We start from the raw sequence: 25,795 nt of genomic DNA on the forward strand, positions 1-25,795 counted from the left end.
AGGGGTCCGGTTTGGTGACCTCAGAATTGCATCTCTGCTATTTGCAGATCATGTGGTTCTGTTGGCTTCATCACATCGTGACCTCCAGCATGCACTGGGGCAGTTAGCAGCCAAGTGGTAAGTGGTCAGTATGAGGGTCAGCACCTCGAGTGAGGGTAGAATGAAGCTTGCAATGGATTGGCCGTTTGGTGCAGCGCCTACTGTGCCAGACCACTGTAGTGAAGAGAAAGCTGAGCCAGAAGGCATTCGATTAAGCTTTCGATTTACTGGTCGATCTACATCCCAACCCACACCTACAGTTATGTGCTATGGGTAATGACCAAAAGAATCAGGTCGCAGATACAAGCAGCCAAAATGAGTTTCCATTGAAGGGATGTTGGGTTCAGCCTTAGAGACAGATTAAGGAGCTCAGACATCTGGAGGGAGCTCAGAGTAGAACCGCTGCTCCTGTTGAAAGGGGTCAGTTAAGGTGGTTCGGGCATCTGATCAGGATGCCACTTGGGCACCTTACGTTAGAGGTGTTCCAGGCCCATCCAACCGATAGGAGGCACCAGGGTGGACCCAGAACAGGCTAGAGAGATTACATATCTCGTCCGGTGTGGGAAATCCTCTGGATTCCCCAGGAGGAGCTGGAAAGCTGGGGAGAGGAGCGTCTGGAATACTTTGCTCAGCCTGCTGCCCCCATGACCCATCTTCAGATAAGCAATTTAAAAAGGATGGATGGATGGATGGATGGATGGATAACTCAAAATCCACAAAACCTGCCTGAAAATGAAGAAAATCTTAAGTGACTGCATGAGTCTATCCAGCACAGCCAAAAAGTTCTCGGACCCTGCATCAGAGTTGGCTGATAATATACGAAGGGTCAATTAGTAGCTTGAAAATGAAATCTGAAAAATTATCAGAATGAGTATCCTTGTGTACACCTGTCAATTCTTAAGATTTCTGATCTTGGTAAACTCCTTTAAGAAATGTCTAAGCCACAAAGATATGATTTATTGTTCTTCTATGATTATGCAAGTCCAGCACTGGGTGAGGCAAAAATATCAACTTCACAATTTGAAGTCATTATATAACATAACTGATCCATTTTGTCTTCATAAATGAGGTCTATATATTGGAAATTACGAAGGTACACTGAAGCCACAGTGATCCCTGAGATGAATATGGATGGATTACTCACTTATAAACTCTTTGCATAAAACCTGAGACTTAGTGTGCTGTACATGAAGTCATTTAGTACCAACAGCAGCAACTAAACAATCCACCATGTGGAAAATTGAAGAAAAGTGGCTAGGGACTCTGCTGTTAGAGTTTGCATGATTTTTTTTACTTGTTTAGTTTTAGTGCAACATATTTACTGAAGTTTGTCTTCATAAGTGCAACAACACTTAAGGTTTTTTTTTGTTCTTTTTCCCTTCCAAGATCCCTGTGGATTTCCTGGAGTTGTGTATGATTAAAAACAGTAAATTTATTTAGTAGATTGGATCCTAAAACAACAATGATTATGTTCTGGGAGGTCATTTAGATTTAAGTGAATGCTTATTTAGTTATGAGTTAGATTTTATAACAACTCAACACACAACAGTAAGCTACAAAAAAGGAAAAAAGGAAAAACCCCTCTGACATCATGAGCTGTGCTGTAATGTGAGTCATAACTGAGAAAATCTAACTAGATGTAATCTACACATTGATTTCCCAGACACGAAGCACAAATATTTGTCCAGGGGCAAAGCCTCCCTGAACCCCTATTCAAAGGCACATTAATCCAGGATTAGAACTTCTTGTTATGATTATCGTCAGCGTCAGAATGCTGGTCTTGGGGGTGGGAGCAGGATGTTTGGACAGAGACCTTTTTCAGTATGAGAGGCAGAGGGCATTGGTCAGGGGACTGTTGCTCTTGGTTTTGGCTGAGGGTCTGGCTGTTGTTGGTGTAGTTGTTCTGGTTCTCATGGCACACGATCTGCTCTCCGGGGCAGTTCATCAGAACTGACACCGCCTCTCCCTGCTGCACCAGCCGCCACAGCAGGCCTAACAGATAAAAGACAAGGTCCAGAAAGCAATTAATGAAGACAAAGCTCAACATTCTGCAAATCTAATATATACAAATCCTAACAGACTAATCACAAGGTCCTAGACAAGACAGGGGGATAAATTCTTTCATGATGATTTGCACTTATAAACATCAGACAACTTCTACAAAGATAAAACACTGTGGTGAAGAGATTTTTCTTACATTTTGATTATGAAGAAGAAAGAAAATACAAACAAGACAAAGCCACAACACAAGAACAGTATGTCAGAGGTTACAGACAAGATGATATAGATATACTTGCTTCAGAGATCAATCTTTCTTGACCAGACTTCTCCGTTGGTTCAAGGTTCCTTTACTTTGTTCTGGCTTTACATCTTGAATAGTCAAACACTCCTTAAACAAAATGTCTCTTACTTTTATAGTCTTTTATGAGTGTACACGGTCCAGCTAAGCCAAGGGTGTCAAACATACAGTTCGCAAACCAGAATTGACTTGCCAAAGGGTCCAATCTGGCTCACTGGATGGCTTTGCACTCCTAATATTGATGCACTTGTGAAGGCCAATGGGTCTTTCTTTATTTTTACAACTTTATTTTATCAGTGTTTTCAGGTTAAAGGAAAAGAAGGAGAAAAAAAAAGTTTCTCCATCCAGTGAATTTCGTTAATAATTGCAATCCAGTCGTCCTTTGGAGGCTTGCCTGTAGCCACCTCCGTGCGATGGCTTTCTTGCTTGCAGCCAAAAGTACTTTGTAAAGGTGTTTTTATCTATTAAGAGATTGTCTGGGATTTTGCCCAAGTACAATATGACAAAACAACAATCAACTTCTATTCCGAAGATGATCCTTATCTGGCAAAATCTTGCCAATATGGATAAATAAGTGGGCATCCCCAAAAAATATGTCAGTGGTCTGCCATTGATTTACCACATAGCCTCCAACATTCATCCCAGCCCCGGGGGATAAATTTAGATTTTGGAGTCACAAAATATCATATTATGTTTTTCCAGCAGAACTCCCACCAGGATCTTGAATTGGTGGTCCTAGTTTGACTCTTCCAAATATCATTCCAATCATCCTCAGGTATCTCCAGACCTGATGCCCTCTCCCATTTCTGTTTGACCTGCTAATGGGGCTTTCACACAGCCACACGGTAACTTGCCGCCGCCAATCATTTCAATGAGGGCAAAGCGGCAGAGGGGAAGAGGTTTGTAACATGGCCATAGGGGTAAGAAGCAGTTCACTGCCCATGTGAACACACACAGATTCTGCTTTGCCATGTGTTGAGCTTCTGGAAATTGACCCTGGCTTTGGCCACTCACACAGTAGGCATCACAGAAGCAGAAAGACAAGATGGAGGAGCTGATAATGTTGGTGTCTGAATACCAAAGAGTTATGGTGCTACAAACGTAGAAGGACAACCAGAAGAAAAACTGAGCCTGGGATAAAAATTTCCACCAAACTTCAGATGACTGGTAAATTGTCCAAATATGTAGAAATGTTTTCTTCCTACAACATGCAGCTGCAAGCAAGCTTGTGATTCTGCCAGTGCTCACCTGCCTGTCACTGCAGCCGTGAACTACAGCAGCAGCAGACACTTTTAGAAATGCTTTGCTTTTTGCGGGAACACTCTTACAGGTGGGTGGTTGTCAGGGCAGTTACCATGCAGTGGTGTGAAAGCAGTTTAAGAGCTGAGCTGCCAGGTTTCAGGACCAAGTTTAACAGTGAGCCGCCTGCTTCATGTAATGCAATGCATATGTAAAGATATGCATTTGTAAATGGTTTGTAAAGAAGGAGGGTTAACTTAACCTGCTTCCTTTAAAGCTTCCACTTGAGTTCCGTGAAAAACTGAGACCTATTGTTAAAATTGCACTTATTTTTCTTAAGACATCTCAGGTTTTTCACTATTTGTTTTGTAAACGGTTGAATGTTATCAAAATGTACTTCTTTACATAAGAAAAAGGGGAAAATTTGGATGTGTTGTTATTTATGGGTTATTTTGCAACATTATTACTGGTCGAGGCCACATCAATTTGGACTGCATGTGGCCCATGAAGTCTGACACACCTGATCTAAGTCATTGGGCCCTATTTAGATGGTCTAAAGCAGATGGTGGAGGGCGCATAATCCATGTCACAAGTGTCATTGCTATTTAGATGCCGGCGCAGTTGTCATTTCACGCCCTGCGCCCTCGTCGTCTAACTAGCAAATGAACTTGCGCTGCTCTGGGTGTGTTGGTCTAAAAATGAGGAGTGGTCAGGCGCAGTCCTGGCGCGTTGCTAGTTAGATGACGTAAAAAGCAAATGCGCCAGTGACCAATAAAAACCTGGTCTAAAGTCAACGGCGCAGTATTTCGCTGTTAAACAAGTTAGTAATATGCGTCTCTAGGCGGGTGCACAATGCGCGTGCACTCTGCTCAGACACACACGGAGCAGCCACACAAATACAAAAGATAACAAATAAAAATATGATTACAATGTGAAAGGTTATTATTGTGCATATTAAAATATTTATCAGAAACACGTCTTAATGATCAGTCATTAATCAGAATGATCTAATCGCAGTAATAATGATCATCATAATCCGGGAGGTCCAAGCTCGCAGTATACGGAACTGCGAGCAGACCTCCACTGGCTGATGATGCATAGCCTGTAAAATCAACTTGTCTTTCCCAAGTGAGCTGTGATCATTTTGGCATGTAAATCACAAAATCAAAGATGTGAAAACGTTTGATAAACTTTATTTTGACATAAACACAATAACCAGCTTCTGTGAACTAAAAACGTAAACTTATAGCCCTACAAGTACAAATGTACAGTACAGGCCAAAAGTTTGGACACACCTTCTAATTCAATGCGTTTTCTTTATTTTCATGACTATTTACATTGTAGATTCTCACTGAAGGCATCAAAACTATGAATGAACACATGTGGAGTTATGTACTTAACAAAAAAAGGTGAAATAACTGAAAACATGTTTTATATTCTAGTTTCTTCAAAATAGCCACCCTTTGCTCTGATTACTGCTTTGCACACTCTTGGCATTCTCTCGATGAGCTTCAAGAAGTAGTCACCTGAAATGGTTTCCACTTCACAGGTGTGCCTTATCAGGGTTAATTAGTGGAATTTCTTGCTTTATCAATGGGGTTGGGACCATCAGTTGTGTTGTGCAGAAGTCAGGTTAATACACAGCCGACAGCCCTATTGGACAACTGTTAAAATTCATATTATGGCAAGAACCAATCAGCTAACTAAAGAAAAACAAGTGGCCATCATTACTTTAAGAAATGAACGTCAGTCAGTCCGGAAAATTGCAAAAACTTTAAATGTGTCCTCAAGTGGAGTCGCAAAAACCATCAAGCGCTACAACGAAACTGGCACACATGAGGACCGACCCAGGAAAGGAAGACCAAGAGTCAACTCTGCTTCTGAGGATAAGTTCATCTGAGTCACCAGCCTCAGAAATCGCAAGTTAACAGCAGCTCAGATCAGAGACCAGATGAATGCCACACAGAGTTCTAGCAGCAGACCCATCTCTAGAACAACTGTTAAGAGGAGACTGCGCAAATCAGGCCTTCATGGTCAAATAGCTGCTAGGAAACCACTGCTAAGGAGAGGCAACAAGCAGAAGAGATTTGTTTGCGCCAAGAAACACAAGGAATGGACATTAGACCAGTGGAACTCTGTGCTTTGGTCTGATGAGTCCAAATTTGAGATCTTTGGTTCCAACTGCCGTGTCTTTGTGAGACGCAGAAAAGGTGAACGGATGGATTCCACATGCCTGGTTCCCACTGTGAAGCATGGAGGAGGAGGTGTGATGGTGTGGGGGTGTTTTGCTGGTGACACTGTTGGGGATTTATTCAAAATTGAAGGCACACTGAACCAGCATAGCTACCACAGCATCCTGCAGCGACATGCCATCCCATCCAGTTTGCGTTTAGTTGGACCATCATTTATTTTTCAACAGGACAATGACCCCAAACACACCTCCAGGCTGTGTAAGGGCTATTTGACCAAGAAGGAGAGTGATGGAGTGCTGCGGCAGATGACCTGGCCTCCACAGTCACCGGAACTGAACCCAATCGAGATGGTTTGGGGTGAGCTGGACCGCAGAGTGAAGGCAAAGGGGCCAACAAGTGCTAAACACCTCTGGGAACTCCTTCAAGACTGTTGGAAAACCATTTCAGGTGACTACCTCTTGAAGCTCATGGAGAGAATGCCAAGAGTGTGCAAAGCAGTAATCAGAGCAAAGGGTGGCTATTTTGAAGAAACTAGAATATAAAACATGTTTTCAGTTATTTCACCTTTTTTTGTTAAGTACATAACTCCACATGTGTTCATTCATAGTTTTGATGCCTTCAGTGAGAATCTACAATGTAAATAGTCATGAAAATAAAGAAAACGCATTGAATTAGAAGGTGTGTCCAAACTTTTGGCCTGTACTGTATATGTAAAAAAAAAAGCTTTTAGAACATAAAACTGAAGATCATCTTGTCAGGAGGAGGAGGAGGAGGAGGAGGATGACCCCAGCTCCGCAGCCAGCACGCAGCCAGACCAGACGGGCCCGGGTGCAGCCACGGGACCAGCCCTTCCTGCACCTTCAGGCAGGGGGGTTCAGGATGCTGGAGAAGGAGCTGGGCTCTCTAACCTCCCAGGTTAAAATAAAATAAATTGAATAACTTACAATTTGTTGACAGCGTTTCTCTCGTGCGCGTGCGCTCTCTCTTTCTCTCTCGCAGTCTCACTCTGTTTCTTTTCTTTTGGCTTTTCTAAGATGACAGATGCTGAATATATACTCCCTATCTGATGCTGTGGCTGTTTGTGGCTGGCTGAGAGGGATGTGAACTCATTAGTTTGCAGCTGTGTTACTGTAATCAAATGAGGTTGGGTTTCCATTACACGTGCCAAACGGTGCCAGTCCCCTTTGATCTGACATCAGATGTGACGGGACAGTCGATATAGAGATACATTTATCGTCTCCTCAGCTGTAAAACGCTCACTCTTTCCAGTTGGTAGGTCCGCCATCTAACTAGCTCTCCGCCATGCGCTCCAATCGCACCTCTTTTAAAGGGAATGAGAGGTGACACTCTGATTGGCTTATTGAATGATACACCCAAAACACACCCATGACTAATTCACAGAGTAAGTCCAACCCTTTTAGACTCTCCGCCATGGCGCAGAGTCTGAAAACGCGCTGTCTAACTAGGAAGTGACTGGGACACGCCCATGCGCCGCATGCCTGGCGCTTTGCGTTTTAGACCATCTAAATAGGGCCCTTAATCTCTGCAAAGCCCCTGCAGGGCTGAGGCTGCACATCCCATCATTATCAGTCCTATGAAGTCCTTTAGGCAGTAATTCAAACAAAAAAATGATTGCCTTACTTTTCGGTTCATAAGGATGATCTTTTTCACTGAAAGGAATGCCATAGTCACACTTTTGAGCAAAGTGATATATCCGCATATAATATTAAACATATTTTTGATTCCTTCCTGAAACTGTCTTATTTCTGTGCAATGCCATAACATATGTATTAAAGATCCTCTCTCCACCGCCATGTCAAAATAGGTCTGACATATTAGAATTCCGTTTATTCAGCTTTTATGGAGTTATATATATGGTATAAAATCTTTATCTGTATAAGACTCAAACACCTTTTGAAAAGTAATTTGTGCTGTACGTCACATTATAGTGTCCTTTTATTCCAGTGGTGGGTGTTTTCTCAGATCATGATCCCATTGTAATTTAAATTTATCCATGCAGAGAAATATAAGTCTGTAAAGTTCAGATACTGTGCCTCTATTTATTACAATCTTTTCCAGTTTATTATCTGTTTCTTTATTTGAGGCCAGTATACAGTAGCGCCTCGAGATATGAGATTCTGCAATACAGATTTCAGCCGTAGATACTGCAGGTGGGGAGATTCGTCACAATCTGTTTGTATCTGTGATCATGAAAATGCAGAATGCATCTTACCAAAGCATGGCATGAATAAAATCTGATCATTTTCACTTACATACCGTGGCCACTTGTTAATCAGAGTTTAAGAAGTCAGGTAACATTAAGTCCTCATCTGGTAGAAAAAAAGGAAGAGACCTTGTGAAAGATCAGCATGACAAAAAGCAGATGAATATACAGCTAATAATGATAAACATCAACCATAAGGCCGAGCCCAAAGTCCATTCAAGCGTCATACTACCACACTGACGAGCACAGAGGCATGTAAGTCCACTGAGGCCCTTCATTACCCTGTTGTAATAGCACAAAACTGATTTAAGTTTCACAAAAGGATATTAGGACCAGAACATACTGTACACAAATCCAAACCCAAATGCACAATGCAATAAAAAGTAATATAATTAGCAATTAAATGTTGCCCAGCTGCACAGCTTTTCTTTTCCTTTCCAGCCATCTGGACACAAAGTAATAAAACACAACACAAAAAAATAATTTTTAAACATTATAAAAAGCATATTTCTTTTCATGGAAATGCCGTTAACACTCTGTTTATAATACAGCAGTGAAGAAGAAGAAGAATAATCCTGTTAAATTCCTCCATGTTGTTGTTCTCACCGGGGCTGGTGAGGGTAAGCTTATTAAGATTACATCAATTCAAAATAACACAAACAACAACAGTAAAAGCTCAACTGCAGCTACACTAAAAGCCAGAGCAAACCAACCTCGCACCTCTACTCCAAGCACACAGTGGATCCCACCTTTCTCCAAAGTTAATATGGTGATAAAACAACTCCAAATTTCTAGGGGATAATGACTCTATTTCCTTTTCAATAACTCCACTGTGGTTATCACCCACTGCACATGCTGGCAAGCTTATTATCCTTATAACTCAAAATTTCTACAAGATAATAACTCTTTCATCTCAGTATAATCCCTCGTCTATGTCCATCTTGCCTCACTCTTAAGTAGATTCTGGATCTTCACTGAGAAAGATGATGATAAATGTGTTACTTTATGACCTGTTAGCTTTTTCTAATTAAAAAACAGCTTTATAATATTATCAATGACCCCTACAAAGGAGTGGAAACATCTTATGATAAGACATTAGTTGACTGATTCACTTTGGTTCTGACAAATTTCTTAAAAGTGACTATTTTTGCATAAAAACCTGACGTGAAACAACATAAATGCCACCAACGCTATTACATCTTTTACTTTTCTTTTTAGTCCTCACCCCTATTAGCCGTCATCCTTACTCTCTCCCAGGCAGCTGGGCGTGAAGTTGTGTTTCATACATTTCAAATGACATAATAGCCTTTCCTTCAGACTGTCACCAAACTAGTTGCTGTTGTGCTCAGCGCCAAAATTTCATCCATTTTTAATAACATCTTTCCTCTATCTCGCAAATTGTATTTTTCATGCTAAGCATGCTGTACTGATCTCAACAACTTCAAACCTTTAGATGACAGAAACTCAATCTCACTAGTGCCTAATAAATCTAAATGAGGCCAATAATTTTTCATCCAGGCAGCTAATGATGCTCTCATACAGTTATTTTGAAAAAGTACATTTCTACAAAGTGGAAAAAAACTGGCTCAAAAGTCACAAAACTTATGGTCATGAAAACTTTCAGCTCATGATGAATATTTTAATTTAAAATATATTCTAGCTTTGCTCCAGACAGCTGAATAAACTCAATAAAAGATGATTTTTTTTTCTCACCAACGCAGTTGTTGATGAGCTGGGGGGAACTGCCATTGGTTAAGGTCTGCAGCAACAGGAAACACACTCTGTCCCTGATGGCAACGGGCAAGGACTGGGTTGCTGAGCCCCCAGCTGTCTCAAACAGTTTGAGCCACACATACAGGACCGAAGCCTTCAACACTTCATCTGGGTGATTCCAGGCCAAGCACAGGTGTGCCAGCAAGGACACTGGTGAACAGAAATGGGAGACAGATGAGTAAACACAAACAAAGGGACTAGTAAGGAATAAAAGACGAGGATAAATACATGATCAAGTGGGGAAACTGGGTTGGTGCAACCACAACAAATATCTTACATATAAATACAACAAATCAAGTAAAGTGTGTTTAATCTACCTGTGTGTCTCACAGATACCCATATCGTAAGATTAGAGGGAGCAGACAAAGATTCCCAGAGGAGTGTTAAAGGAAATATATTGTGAGGGAAGCGCAGATTAACAGACAACAATGAGAGCAGTGAGACAACAACATGGAAATGGTGCAAACCACTGGGAACAAAGTGTGTTTGTGAGTTTCACCTGAACAACCTCTTTAGCTATGACAGACAATGGCAGAGCCAACAATGGAGGGAAAGTTGCCATGAAGATGAAAGGATTGAAGATTGGCTACTGAGGAGACGGCACAGTAAAATGGCAGGTGGAAGAAAAGGAGATTTAAAAAAAAATACAAAGTGGTGGGATAGGAGTCTCTTCTCTGAGCCAGAGACTCCCAGGTTGGCTCTCTGACAGAGACAGCATGATTTAGATTCACAAGAAGGGAAAAGAGAAAGACAGAGAGACACTTATGGAGAGACTGATGGTGCGAAAGAGAAGATAAGAAGAGACAGGTGGAGGTAGAAAGGCTGAGTTAGTGAAAGAGAGGAAGCCGGAGGATGAGAGAGTATGAAACAGATGCAAGGAGGGAGAGCCATACACACATTCAGCCACAAAAAGAGGAGTAAAGAGAGACACAGATGTAAGATGTAGAGAGACAGAATTTACAAATACATAAACAGCGTGATGAATAAGTTGCTGCTAATGGGCAACAGCATTTGTGTGCATGTACAGTCCTTGACCTTAGAATAACAGAGTTAGCATCTTTAATATTACTACTGTTTTTGCACTGAAATGTCCGAAGAAGCTGTGCCTATCAAATGAAGATATTTAAGTTCAGGCTGACAGAAAACACAGATCCAATCATACAGCCCTTAAGGCCACAGTATCTTCTAAATAACTAGAAGGGCATTCACAGAGCACAGACCTCTGCTAAGGCCTAATGCCCTATTTAGCAATGTTAACAATTCAGATCTGCTTCAAATTTAATGGATTCTTACTTGCTCATGCTGTACCCTTCCACCTAGTTTCATGATAATCGGTAAATGGTTTTTCCATAATCTTGCTGATAGACAGACACAGGACAAACCAACAGTCAGACAAACCAACCAAATCACATAACCTTGTGGGCTGAGGTAATTACAATCTCTGTGAAAACATGAACTGAAAGAAGTGACATTAACTACTGGGGCTGTGGTGGTTTGTGTATTCGTGCCAAGCTGTCACAAAACAGGAGTTATGGTTCAGTGCATGTAGCCGCACGCAGAATACACGGTATATAGGCTGATGCACATAATGCAGAACCAAAGTTCACACGCTCTAGTTTCACCCAGAAACTTATATGTACGCTAACAGCATACATAGGCAACTGGACTTGATTGAATGATGAGAGTCTTCAAGAAACTCAAGCAAGTCCCGTTGCCTACGATACAGCACTTATGATTGTGCTGAGGTTAAAACAACAAGCTGATTGGCGTGAAGTCAGTCAAATGAAACGCTGAAGCTCGACCTGCCTGCAGGTTCCTAAGAAGCTACGAGAGCAATGGAGAGCGAATTGCGTGTAAGACGAGGATGATGCGTCGACGTTGCTCTGTAGTTGCAAGGTTTGTAATTGGAAACACAACCACTATGCTAACGAACATTCAAAGGCTCAACCAGATTCCTGAGCTGAGGAAAAAACTATTATGAAAATAGTTCACCAAAGTTGCCAGAGTACAAAATGTTACCCCTTTTACACCAACATTTCCAGGAACTTTTATTACCAGGAATTTATTTACCTGGGTAAAAGAATTCCTGGTAATCTGTGTGGTTTGCATTTCCACCACACCTCAAAGGTCTGGGAAATATATTCAGATCAGGCTGATGACGTAGATCATTCGGCGTGTGCCCTATATTTAGCTACGCCACCTTGTTGGCTGGTAACATGGTAACATTAGTGCTGGTAGAGACTGGAGCGGCTGTTTCTCTCAGCCAGCAGCTAACTTTAAAAGTATTTTAAGAGAAGTGACAAACTCAGTTAGTCTACATACAGACAGCTGTCATTTGAGCTTATTATTGTGCATGTATGTGGAGGAGTTCAGCGCCGGCACAAAAGACCTGATACCATTAGCACTTATCAATACAACGGTCTTTGATAGTTTCGTCCCAGGGCTAATTTAGTACCCATCCTTAATCAAGACACAAACGAAGTGAAGGTTGTAGAAATGAAATAAAGTTTGAAGCAGCTGCCCGTACCAGGAAGTGCGGAACGCTGCATTACGCGGGTAATTTCAGTGGAAACGCGCAGAGGTGTTCCAAAATCCCGGGTAACTGATAAAAGTTCCTGCAATGGATAAGGGGCTTTGTCTGTCGTTGACACTTGCACTACTGTTTGTTAAAAAAAGAAAGTTAAAAGAAACATATTATTTTGCTTTTTTTTGCCATTGTACCACACTCTTAAACCAGGGTGTGTGTACTGTTTCAACCCCTATTAACAACCACCAATTTCATAGAGTATTGTAGAGAATTGCTAAAAATCATCCCTTTTAATAGACAACAGGCAGGAGGTATTTCTGAACATATGGGGCCCCTACATGAATACAATATTGAACGGCTCATTAGTGTGAGGTTGACAGTGTTACTGTGTTTGATAGTGACATGATGAATGACGTCATGATGGTGGCGGTAGACTACGTGGGACAGATGTTGCTACTATATATATGTGAGTAACAGAAGTGTAACAGGAAGTGGTGATCCTTGCCTGATATGTTACTTACATTACATATGAATAATAACTATGATAAAAAGCTTTGTCCAATAAGGTGTTATCAGTACTGTACATGTGAGGGATGGTCATGCTTAATTAGTATTTATGATGTCTCTGTTTTGTGTGCCTGTTTTGAACAGCAAAAAAAGAATAACAAAACAAATATACTTTAAATGAAGACAGAAGTAGTAAAACAATGTGTGTTTGTGTACCATAGACTCTATAAATAATGGGCATAGCTACCGTGATGTCACCGATTGGTTTGTGAACCTCGAGTTCAGCGTTTCGGCTGTAGCCATCATGTTTTTTGGAGCCAGAAGTGACCATATTTGGAGATGAGGGGAGAAATCTGTAAGAGCGAGGGGTGAATCTGACTCACAGACTGCAGCTACCAGGTATTGACGCCTCACAGACAGCCTGTCAATCAAGTAGCCCCGCCCTTAAATATGCTTAACCTTGAGCTTTCAGTCCTGTGCAGTTGTCATGAACATTGAAATAAGCTAAAGAGACCAAAGCTGTTATTTGTACCAGGCTGTCAACATAGTTATTTCTGCTGTCATTTTAACTTTGGGGTCCATGGGGCTCTGTTTTTGGAGCCAGCCTCAAGAGGCCATTCAATAAACTGCAGTTTTTGGCACTTCCACATTAGCTCCATCTCTCAGCCTCTGAAGTTGCGGCTTGGTGTGTACTCCAAGAATGACAGCAGGACACAGAGCAAACTGCGGGCTGATTCTCAAACACCATCCATCTACCGTAGCTCAGTGAACAAATGGCAACTTTCTGCCAATGACCACATCCCCAACAGTAGGGACAGAGGTCAAAGTATAGGCCTACAGCAGCACAGTACTGTATAAAAGGACGAAATGTGCTGGCACAGTGGAGAAAAATAAATTAAGAACCCAGCTTTGTTAATCAAGGATACCATAACCTTGGGCGTTTACATGACAGCTATAATAAGTACTATATTTATGTGGCTATTATCAAATTATAAGAGTGCAAAAGCTGGGACTAAATAAGGGTACACACAATGGAAGGTCAGGCACAGACAGAGGGAGAAAGAAGTGGCAAGAGTGAGGAAAGATAGGAAACAAGTATGAAGAGCGTCTTTGAGAAGAGAGGAATAAACAATGTTTAAGTGCGGGGCAGTGCTGGAGGTGAAAGGAGACAGAGGAACAGAGAGTCAGCGAGTGTACAACAGAGAGAGAAAGAGATGACAGAGGAGGAGAGCCAAGCCCAAGCCCAGCTGCTCTGTGAAGCAGATCAAAACCCATGTGAGGCAGGAGAGGCTCCCAGACATGTTTGATTAAACCAAAATATATGAGGCGGCCAAGATGAGAGCCAGGCATATAGAGAGAGAAGGAGAGAGTGAAGAAGGAAGAGGGGGAGGAGGGAGATAAGACCTCCTCAAACAGCGGATGGAAATGGAAGGAACACAATTTAAGAGTGGTGAATGGATGGGTGGAAAATAAAAAAGCTTTACTGCTGTTTAACACCACATTTTATGACGTGTGCAAACCAACACGGAGACAGACGCACAAAGGATGGAAAGAAAAAAGATGAAACGTTTCTCTTTGCTTTCTTGAACAGAGAAAACCAGAGGTTCACTTCCGTTTGCCTTGTTTACTGTTTCTTAGCCCCACTGTGACGCTGTGAACCACCACTCTCTGTTTAGCTTGTGATCTGCTTTCTACAGTATTCCTCTGTTGTTCTGCACTCTTTGCTTCAGCCTGCTTAACTAAACCTTTCTCTGGCTTGCTCTGTGGCTTTTTACCCTTTCAGCTTGTAGCGTTTCCCACATATAAAATGCGTTTCTTTGGCCAAACCAAACACCCACCCTCCCTTATTAGAGATACTATGTCCTTAACAACTTAACTGTCGGATTTGGGGGCTCTGACCATCCCGACCTGTCAGAAACACTGCAGCCTGCACCATTATGCTTTCCCTCCCTTATCATCCTTGCCTCCTCTTTCCTTATCTCATTAATGCTTCATCCCTCCGCCCTGCTCTCTCATTTTGTCTGTATCCACTCCTCAGTCAGGACCTAAGGGAGTAAGACACCAGTAATGCAGAAATGAGAGAGGGAGGTGGAAGGAGAGAGTGAATAAAAGACAGATTCAGAAAAAGAAAAGCAAAGGGGTGAGAAAACCGAGAGGTAAATCAGTGAGATAGACAGGCAGACAGCGAGTCACAGAGAGAGCGAAATGTGTCGGGTGCTCTGGGCTCGTGTTGTCATTGCCGCACTGCTGTCATTAGTCCAAACAGCTCCACAGAGACTTGTTGAGTGACAGGCCACAGACAGGCACACACAGTCAATAGTGGCAGCCCCCATCTTGCATCAGCATCGCAACAACCCACTGCTACCTTTGGCTATTCAGGGGAGCTTGTAAAACTCATGAAAATACATAGGGAGGTGGACACACGTAGCATAGCAAAATGCTGCCTGCTTATTTGGCACAAGGCTCGCATTGCCTGTAAAAACAAGCACTCAGGGGTAATACAAACACACTACAACACACATACACACACACACAAGTTGATTAACGAGGCCCTTTAAACAGAGTGCCGTAATGGTTCAGTAAGTAGACAGACATCATACAGGTGGTTGTAGCGGAGATTAAATTTGTGCGTGTGGGAGGTGTGGTGAGTTGTTGTTGTTCTGCCTCTACACTGCAGAAGTGTACACAGATATAAAGATACAAATATATCCATATACTGTATATTGGGGATTTCAGGAGAAAGGTTGGATAAGCATGTATTCGTAACTTTTGCAGCTTTTTTTATTTTCAGCAAGAGCTGGCCTGGGATTGGCAATGCAGATAGAATTTTAAGTATGAACACTGCACGGTTATCTCAATGCAGCTGGAGCGTAATTGAAAAGGTCATAGCAGCTAGAGAGATTGAATTGAGAAAGTGCATGGGAAAGGATATGAAAAATACAGTTTTGTGACTTTTTTCCCCATTTCTCAGAGGCAGAGGGAGTGGAATTGGGCACAGCACAGGGAGGACTATTTCTAAAGTGGACACAGCACAACTATTTCTATGCATTAGTGATATTATTGAAAAGGTCAAAATAGGCTGTCATGATAGAATTGTGGATATCCGTGCGCAGAGGGAACAAGGGATGCTGCAAATTAAATATTCTTTCATATCACATTCTTCCGTTGGAGGTGAACTGTAATATTTCTAATATATTTCCGGATCTCGGCTTTCAAGGTGAATTGCCCCTGCATCTCATTATTTTTCTTGCCAATTTTTTTTAGGCGGCACAGTGAAGATACACATGAGAGATGTGACAGCATGATGAGCTATCTGAGATTTGACCTCATCCTAACTCACTTGCATTTTTAAAGCTGTCCCAAGTACTTCTTTTATAATGGATTCTCTATTCCCTCAAACGAATATGTAACTCTCTAAATGTCATTCTGTCAGTTACTAAATAAGCAAATACATCACCCTTTTGTCAGGTATTAATACTTAACTGGGCAGAATGATATGAATTGCTGACATTTCCTAATACAATGGCTGTTTATCACCTGCCCTCAAACAAAGCAATGTCAACACCAAAGTGGACTCATATTTTTGGTGCTTTTTGCAGACTGATATAGACTATAAGTGCTACTTTATGAGAGCATAGCAATACACATGAAAACATAGTGCTGTTTCCCTTTGTACACCAGTGCTCATTTAGCTGAGAGATCAGAGTGTGTGTGTGTTGAAGTGTCTCACCGTACTGAGTCACCAGTCTGTAAGCCACGCTGGGGACTGCTTCCACTAGCCTCCCCAGGAAGTTGAAGGTGTGCTGAAAACCCTTCACATTGGGCTGGTCATTCAGCTGCACAGGGAAAATGAAAAATCAACAATAGATATACAACAATGAATAGGAACTTGTCTGGATAAACATGGCCAGGCTGTCCTCATGCACGTTAATTCGTTGGCCAAGATATCCGGTACACAGAGTCTACAATATTGCAAGCAGAAATGAGCAAGTATTACAAAAGATAACTAAGACAAATGACAAAACATAATGCTGATGAGAAAAACAGTGGTGGTCGGTGCACATTTACTTATGATGTATTATGTAGGGTTTTCAAAATCACCTTTTTGGGTCAGCACAACAGGCATAAAAAAATGTGACTTTTACTATGATATTACAGTGTTAACACTTATATTTACAAACAAACTTCCACCAAAAATTTCGATAACTTGTCTATTATATTTTACCCCATTTCAATGACTGTATTTAAGTAGTTTAAAATGAGTTTAAAATGAAAGAATGGGTTAATGAAATGGTGGAAATAGCATCTTACGAATGTATGCTTGGTCTAATAAATGGTGATCAGGAGAAAGAAGTATCTCCTTGGGACCGGTTAACCAGTAACCCTATTGCTGCGAGGCGACAGTGCTAACACGCTTTCCAAACATTTGCAGAAAAGCAAGTTGCTAACGCTTGCTAACTTTTCCACCGCTGTCGCATGACAATAATCCAGACCAGCACATACGTGACTTCACATATGTCAAGGACACACCCCTTTTTGAGGGATCGAAAGCCAAAGATCCTGTAGTTGGCCTGCAGACATGACTAGTAACTGTTTGGCGACCTTGTGTGAACAAGGTCTTCCCCTGTCAATGACGGGGTGAGGAAAGTCAACGACCCAACACAATGGCTGAATATTGCTTGTCCAAATATCTATACATGTACAGAGATCCTGATCACAATAGCTGGTGATTCAACCATTAAAAATGTATATTTGATTAAATAAACAGGTGTTGTTATGCTTAGTGTTGTCTATAAATAACCCCCATTAATAGCCAACTGTTTGACCTACAGGCTGAGATTTAGTTGGAGACAACAGTGTGATGAGTGCGATACTACAGCAGCCTCCCACTCTGGCTAACGTTATGACACTTTAACAGTAGCACAGCACTAGATTTAAAATTAGTAATACAAGGAACATATTTTGCAAAACGTTAGACATGTTTTGGGATTTATAGGAACATGTTTTAAACAAAAACGATGTACATTCAAACGTCTTCCAAGCCATTCTGTTATTTCCAAACTATTTCCAGGCCCATAAATCACTTTTTCGAAACACTTTACTTTTTAAGGAGTTTCATGACCTTGGGAACCGTGTATTAATTATTCTTTTAATTTACGTTACATTAAAACAAACGCAACTACACGTACTACAACACCCCAACATATACTCAGATCACTGTATATTTTATTCAGGGACACATCCCTGTAATTCATTTTTTATAACTCTGGAAACAAACCTGCTTCTTCTTCCAGTAGTCAGTTTGCTCTAAAAATCTGAATTCTCAACAGAGTGCTCTAAAAATACATTTTCTTTAAAACGTTCTTATCAGACTAATCACACATGTCTACACCTCTACCTTGCGCTATACCTCTCTGTCATCATCAGTTTACACAGCTTCTCCGTTTTCCACCTGCAGCAGCGGCTGCTGAATGAGGCTTTTCCACTACTGCCTCTCCCAGAGGTGACACAACAGTAGCAAGAGGGAGACAAGCACACTGTCTGTTTACTAAACAACCCTGGGAGGATATGTTGTCGATTTCACAAGTGCTGTTAAACATTTTACGATGTTGATCCATGTTCTGTGCCTGCACGTGTAAATGAGCAGGTGTGTTTCTATATATGTCTGTAAATGTGTTTGCCTCACCTGTTTTTGTATCTCATCCAAAACAAAGCGATATGACAGCTCACTCTGGAGCTCCGAAAGCAGCTGAACCAGCACTGACACACACAAACACACACAAATGCATGCATTTACACAGACAAAAAAAAAAACATCAAACAACAAACACAGAGACGCGTTCATTAAATAAACATCACAGTTCGGTACAGCTTGCCACTTTTCTAGGAAAATCTCTGCAATTATGAGAAAGAGGAAAACTAAATATCAGTTCAAGGTATTTATAAATTCAACATCAATGAGTAGCCTAATCTGTGTTTATTTTGTAAGCAACTGTGATAATACATGTTGTGCCTTAGGGCTCATGAGACTCGCTCTGATGTTTTTATATTCTACCAACAGTCCACATTGTTTCTGATGTCACAGCCCTAAGGACAATATGCAGGTATACCTCTCAGCTAAAACCAAGGCTCTCTGAATTGATTGCTTGACTGATGTTAGAAAGGTTCCAATCCCTGGCTTGTTTTCCCCTTCTTTGTTTCTCCTCATACATACATTAAGACTGCATTATTTATAGGGCTCAGATGAGTTTCATAATGTGTTCTTCACACATTCCCTGTGCAAAGAGCAAAAGCAGTGTCAAAATTTAAGCACTCTACTAACTATTACAGCAAAGTGGTCCCTTGGGCATTTTAAGACAGCTACCATAAAATCATTCTGTCATTTGCACTTAGCAAAACATTTTTGCATTTTGAAAGACTTTGCCGCAGTGAGACAAATCTGACTGTGCGCTAAAAACAGCTAGTTCGCTGAGAGGCCAACGTCTGACAAATTCTGCATATGGCAGCTTACACTGATCATTAAATACAAAGAGAAAAGGTACTGCAGAGTGCAGCATGGAGAGAATATCAACATGTGAAATGAGGTCAAAGCCTTCAAAAAATGTTAAGTTTAGAAACTCGTATGTGGAGTCATTGTAGGATCACCTTAGTAACCATTATCACAGTCACAAGGAGTTCTTGTGTAAGTGTCTTTGAAATAAAAAGTGACTCACAGCCTATGCGTGCGAGTGTGTGTGTGCACTCTCACACTATCTGCATTATAACACTTAGATAAAATGTCAAGTGTGTATGTTTATGTGAGTGTAATGTGAGTAGGGGTGTATGTATATACGCACACACACACACACACACACACACACACACACACACACACAGTATCCAAAACACAAAGAGGCATCTTTTCACCTTGGTCAACCTTTTCCAGAGTGGCTGGGTCCTCCACAGTGTGAAGCATCCCTAGGGACAGAACAGTAATGAAAGGCTAGGTTTAAACAGCACAATCCCACTGCAACGTACAGAGATCTCACAGAGGTGTTATAAAAAAAGGAAGCTACATAATGAATACTCATACTACATTAAAGAAACCAACTAGGTTAAGAAGTATGGTAGCTTGACAAAATAGACTATACAATTACAAAAATAAAGGTCTAACTGTTCAGACTGTACAGTTTGTGCTAGAGGTCACCCAATTTATCGGTTTTGCTGATTAATTGGCGCAGATAGGGTGTGTCACAAGCTATCGTTATTGGCCGAATGGGCTGTGTATCACCAATTGGAGCTGAAAACGAGAGGAATGTGTTAAATCGAGCAAAAAGGAGCTTGATCAGTGGGTGCAGCTCCAGATAAAGCACAGTCCCCTCTGCTATGTGAGTGTGTCAAAGTATATTGTTCTTCATTTTAGCACACTGACATTGATCTTCTGGCGGGCTGTAGAGTGCTACAGGGCTGATATTTATTTGTAACACCCCCCTGGTTCCCTCAGCAAAAAGCCAATGGGATTCTTACACTGGATTTCAGATTATTGCCGAAAACTAAAGTTTACAACACTTGCACATTTTGTTCAGCAAGATAATCTTAACAATAAACAGCACTCCCATGAATGCAATCCCCAGAAGTAAAAAGGTAAAGTTGGGATATAAAGGAACTACTCCACAGTGGCATGACTTAACATTGCCACCACAACAAGGCGGTTAAGTCGTGTTCCCTGTGATGACGTTCTGTAGTCTCATTTAGCCACTGCATAGTAACAATGTTTTTTAAGAAACCATGAAGGCTTCAAAATTCAAGTGGGGTATTTACTGTCATACTTCATGTCATAGAACGCAATGTGAAAGCCTCTTGTGTTAACCACAGACCTTACTTCAGGCATCCAACCAAAAACCCATTCAAAAAGCCCCATTGACTTTCAGACAAGGCAACCAGGAGTGCAAAAATGCTAGCTCATTTCAGGGTTTAGGACTCATTCCTGCAGCCCACTATTGCACTAGAGCGAAAGTCTGTGACTGAGTGAAGTGCTGTCACTTCCTGTTCCAAATCAAAATCCCTCTCGTGTTTCACACACAGCTTTAAACTAGGTCTTGACCTACTCTTGCTTTTTTATGTTTTATGAATCAGGGGGAAAGTATTTTGAGTATTTTGAAAACACAAATTACTCCATTCTTAAGAATCTTGTTACAGCTTACTGTGATATTTTGTTCCAGCCCTGTCAAATAGTAATTATGAAATGCTCAAAAATAATTGAAATACGTAATTTAAATACAAGTAATAGAAGTACTGCCCATCTCTGATCACTGTTTTGCATGGAGGCTCCATACACAAAGTCAAGGTGATGCCACTGTGTACCTGAGAATCTCAGGCTGACTTGGAGGAAAATTAATAGCTCACAAAATAAAAATCACTCCCACCAACATTTACTGTCATTGGTTTGATGTTCAGTTCAAGATTTATATATCTGTTTAGGTATTTATGAGTTTGATATTCAGTGATCCAGATTTATTACTTGGACTCAAATGTTCAGTTCTACCTGAGTTTCTAACACAGTCAAGACTAAAAGAATTGAATGATCATCTTTCTATCTTTTTTTAAACTGTTGCTATTACATGGGCCTTTAAAAAATCCAGTATCAGTCGATCGCTAGTTTCTACAGAAATGGAACCCGTGTGACTGTCACATCTGCTGTAAATAGGTTTAGTTTTGCTTGATATCCAAAACATGTAGCAGGAAAAAGCCATGTCACGAAGCAAGTGTGTAAGAAATGATACCATTTCTATGGCTGCATCTGTAAATACTACCATATAAGCATGTTTAAAAAAAGGACAACATGTAGTGGGAGAGATGAAAGGCATATTTTATATTGGATTATGTTCTCATTGACACATGGTGAAGCTCAGTTCAGCAGACCATCACACAAGCCCTGTAATGGCTCTTTTAATGTCTTGTCACACTGAACATAGCTTTTACCGGCTTACCACTTTGCCACATATCCTCTCATTGCACTAATTTGATTAGGGCTCATATGGCATAATACGTTATGCTGCAATAACCTAGTAAAATTTGTCCAGTGAGAAAGTAAGTATCATAACTGTAGTAATTTCCTCTGATGCTGATGGTACCATTAAACACACTACGGTATACTTATAACAGAGTGAGTGTAAGGATTTTATAAACTAACACACTAGTGCTACTGCCACCCTAATAACATCTCCTATAGGACACTTAGCAGTTCATTGTAGTGAGGACAATATACTGGCCCTGGCAGTAAAGAATTAACCACAACACAAGGCTTGGAAAGCTACTCTTCCTGTGCATCAGCATTATCTCACAAGGTCACTGGCTTTGCTAAGTGGTTGTCATAATATTGACGACTTTATGTACAGTCAACATAGAGACAAGTACTGTACCAATTCATCCCCCCACTCAAAGATCATCTTCATTCATCAATTCATCATATTTTGTTACAATATCTGATGTGATTATTTTTTCGAGCTTTTTTGCCTTGTATTTGTATCTGTATTTGCCATGTATAGGACAGAGTGAAAAGGGGTGAGAGAGAGAGCGGGAGGGTGACATGCAGCAAATGGTTGCAAGCCGGACTCAAACCCGCGACCACTGCGTTGAGGCATCGCCTCTGTACATGGGGCGCTGGCACTATCCACTACACTACCGACGCCCCAATATCTGATGTGTTGTTGACTATTCTTTTCACTAGATGATTTGTCTGAGCTATCAGCAAAGTATAAAACCGCATGCCAAATAATGCTGTTTTACAAGTTACAAAATGTTTTCAGATTGTTTCCTGCATTTCAGTTTTTCAGGCTGATTGTTGTATTTTTAAAACAGAAGAAAGGTGCCAATACCTGATGTTCTATGGCTTTAACTTAAAGATATATTATGCAGGATTTACAAAAGTAATTCTTCTTAATCATCACTTATGCCCAACTAGAAGTGTGTGGCAGTGTATTTATCTGTGGAGACCCTGCCCTATGCCTGTATTTTCCTCTTATTCTGCCGTGCTCGGGACATTCCTGGGCACAGGTGACGTCAGGACTTGCCAGACAGTAAGCAGCATGCACCCCAGAGGAAGCTACGAAAACGGTAGACTAAGCATTGGAAAATGCAAATATGGCAAATGGGGTGTGGATTCACTTTCACTGGCAATGTGGTTTACAAACAGTAGCTGACAAATTCTGCACAGTTTACAAAAAAGTAAGACCCCAGACATTGATTTTTGATTGAGTTGAAAAGCATCTGAAAAAAACTTAGACATAGAATCAATCTGTCTACTTAAATATAAACTAGATCAATGATTTTTATTTTTTTAGAGTGTCGGTTAAATAATTAAACTATGCCCTGATAATACAATTACACATTAGATTTAACCTAGCTGTCACAAAAAAGGAACATTTATTACACCATTGGGTACAAAAAGCAACACCCAGCCCTTAATTAAGGCACAAATCTCTGCCCACTTCATCAATAAATGTAATGTACTGGTTTAATCCTACCACAGATGGCAAGAGTGTGTACTCCGATTAAGCTGAAAGAAAAGCAGTGAACAGCAGGTCAGCTCTATTATCTATGTGGATCTGTTTTTTTCAATATTACTGTATTGTGTTGAACACTGTGAAAATATCTGTGCCTCACTGCTCAGGTAGTGTGATAAAATCTATTGTGTCGACTGTTCAGTGTGACCTTGCAGAGAAGCAGTGATGTAACTGCAGCACTAGCACGACTGTGGACTGACCCAGTGGAGATTAGTTCCAAGGAGGTTCGATTTATGTGCAATGCTCTGCCATATTTCCTGTTGGTGCTTCTTATTAAGTGACCTTCTTAACACCTTCATTATGACTTATCAGCCTGTAAGTTGTCCCAGCACAGAACAGGTGAGAAATACAAGTCGTCTTAATCATTGTTGCTAGTCCTTCGTCAACATCCTAATCTCATGCTGTATGTGCCACTATTTCTCACCCAGTAGAGAAGCTGTAAAACGCAGAGAGACTGTGTGGTCCTGTCCGAGCAGCTCTCTCAAGTACCCTGGAGAACACTTCAGCACCTCACTGATACCAGACAAGGCAAAGGACTTCCGCACTGACTATACAGCAGAGACAGAGGGAGAGAGAGAGATATGGGAATGTAAATAAAGCTTGTGCATCAGGGGAAATTAAAAGTATAATCTATTTTCCATAAATATTTTCTAGTCCAGCTTAAAAAGATGCAGGGGGAAACACACATACACATACCTATAACTTAACATACACCATCCAGCCAAATAGTGGAGGGATTAATATTGGTAGAAAGAAAGCTTCTTATTCACATAAGACAGATTAATCACATATTCCTCACCGCTATATCGTCACTCTCTATCATCTCCATGACACAGGCCACACAGAGCAGCAGCCCACCTCCCTCTGCAGGCCCCAGGCGGCCGCTCCATTTTGGGTCATGTCTGAAGTGGATCTTATCATAAACAATATCCGCACACGTCATGTTGGTCGTTCCACCTGCCAAAGTACAAAATGTTTAACAAATCATTTTATAAGTGAGGCAGGTGAGCAAAAAGAGATACTGCAACTAAGTACAGCTCACACCAGAGGAAAACAATTCAACGCTCTCCATTGACTGTGTGTACTGCATCAAAGTGCCTCCTTTTAACTTATAGCAAACAGGTTTTTATAAGCTGCCAAACCACAAAACTGTGCCTTGATAACACAAAACTGGATGTCGTATTGGGGATGTAGCTAGCTTTAATATAACTGAGGCTATTGAATATAGTTACAGTTGCCAATTTGTGGAGACTAATTGTACAAATTGAAGCTAATTAAGCTGTGTAAGACCTGGTTTTGATGTTTGTTAGGTTAAATAATGATCTTACCTGGTGATTTGATCAAATAGTTGTAAATATCAGAGTACTCCTGTTCAAGCCAGAGGGATCATTTCTCCTAGATAAGCAAGGTAAGAAGAAGGGACACTAAGCTAGACCAACATAATTGAGTGCTAGCATAGACGTTAGCTAGCACAGCTTATAACCATTGTAACATTAAGCTAGCTAAATAATAACATGTCAAGCTCCTCAAACACAAAACCAAGTTGCAGTATATATTTTCTTTTTTAAAGTAATTTGAGGCCAGCTACAGGCAGTTTGTTAGCGTTTCAGCCCTTGGTTGCTTGGTTGTTTTAAGATGCCTTGAGCTAGCATAGATGTTAGCAACACAGCTGTAGCCATTCTAACATTAAGCTAACATTAGCTGAATAATAAAATGTCAAGTTCCTCAAACACAAACCTGAGTTGCAGTATACAGTTTCTTTTTCTTTCTTTTCTTTTTTTTTTTTTTTTTAGTAATTTTTAGCTAGCTACTGGCAGTTTGCTAGCATTTCAGCTCTTGGTTGCTTGGTTTTCACAATATGATGCGTTGAGCTAGCATACATGTTAGTTAACACAGCTTGTAGCCCTTGTAACATTAAGCTTGCTAAATAGTAACTTGGACAGGCTTCTCATAAACAAATGTAAGCTGCAGTAAACAATTTCTTTTTAAAGTTTTCCTTTAAAACGCCAAAATAAAAAGCACCAACAACGCTATCAAATAAAATACATATATTCAAATCCGTTAACTAACCGTTAAACTTGAAAGTGATGTAGCGACGTCGTTTAAGCTCGAGGAAGAAAGGCGGTAGTGTTTTTTTTTAACGCCCCCTCTTTTCAATCAAAACTTTATTAAACAAAAAACATTTCATTCACAAGATAAATAGCTAAAGTAAAAGTCAAATAGATATTAGTTAAAAATGCAAATGCAGAAATGTATATTTCATTTCATTTATTTTATTTATTATTTTACAATGCACATCAGCATTTCTGTGAATGTGCCAGTGTTAGCTAGCTGCCTGTTTTTCAACTGCAGCCCTTTGGCAAGATGTTTTGAAACCAATAAAAGGATGAAATTCATAAATATAAAGGAGGCAAGGGGGATTTTTTCACTGTAAATTAATTCATAGGTTTT

General features: G+C 40.7%; 2 protein-coding genes across 6 annotated transcripts in view; one reads left to right on the forward strand and one right to left on the reverse strand.

The window, feature by feature from the left end:
- Positions 1-25,795, forward strand: part of zgc:65811 (uncharacterized protein LOC393524 homolog) — a 635,041-nt gene that overhangs the window by 599,352 nt on the left and 9,894 nt on the right. The gene's annotated exons all lie outside the window — the stretch shown is intronic.
- The window catches only part of LOC125879894 (meiosis inhibitor protein 1), a 103,041-nt gene that overhangs the window by 76,431 nt on the left and 815 nt on the right, over positions 1-25,795 (reverse strand). For 2 of the 5 annotated variants that reach the window (XM_049562041.1, XM_049562036.1), the window contains exons 1-9: positions 25,415-25,452; positions 24,673-24,739; positions 24,144-24,301; positions 23,769-23,892; positions 19,707-19,757; positions 18,487-18,560; positions 16,531-16,636; positions 9,707-9,916; positions 1,853-2,031 (exon numbers count right to left, since the gene is read on the reverse strand). In XM_049562041.1, coding sequence (XP_049417998.1) covers positions 1,853-2,031; positions 9,707-9,916; positions 16,531-16,636; positions 18,487-18,560; positions 19,707-19,757; positions 23,769-23,892; positions 24,144-24,287 — 888 coding nt within the window. In that variant the 5' untranslated portion in view covers positions 24,288-24,301; positions 24,673-24,739; positions 25,415-25,452. Of the gene's footprint in view, positions 1-1,852; positions 2,032-9,706; positions 9,917-16,530; positions 16,637-18,486; positions 18,561-19,706; positions 19,758-23,768; positions 23,893-24,143; positions 24,302-24,672; positions 24,740-25,081; positions 25,251-25,414; positions 25,453-25,795 lie in introns of those variants that run through there. The other 3 variants (XM_049562038.1, XM_049562039.1, XM_049562040.1) reach the window with 3 other exon arrangements.

The sequence above is a fragment of the Epinephelus fuscoguttatus genome, linkage group LG19 (genome assembly GCF_011397635.1).
Source record: "Epinephelus fuscoguttatus linkage group LG19, E.fuscoguttatus.final_Chr_v1".
NCBI lineage: Eukaryota > Metazoa > Chordata > Actinopteri > Perciformes > Serranidae > Epinephelus > Epinephelus fuscoguttatus.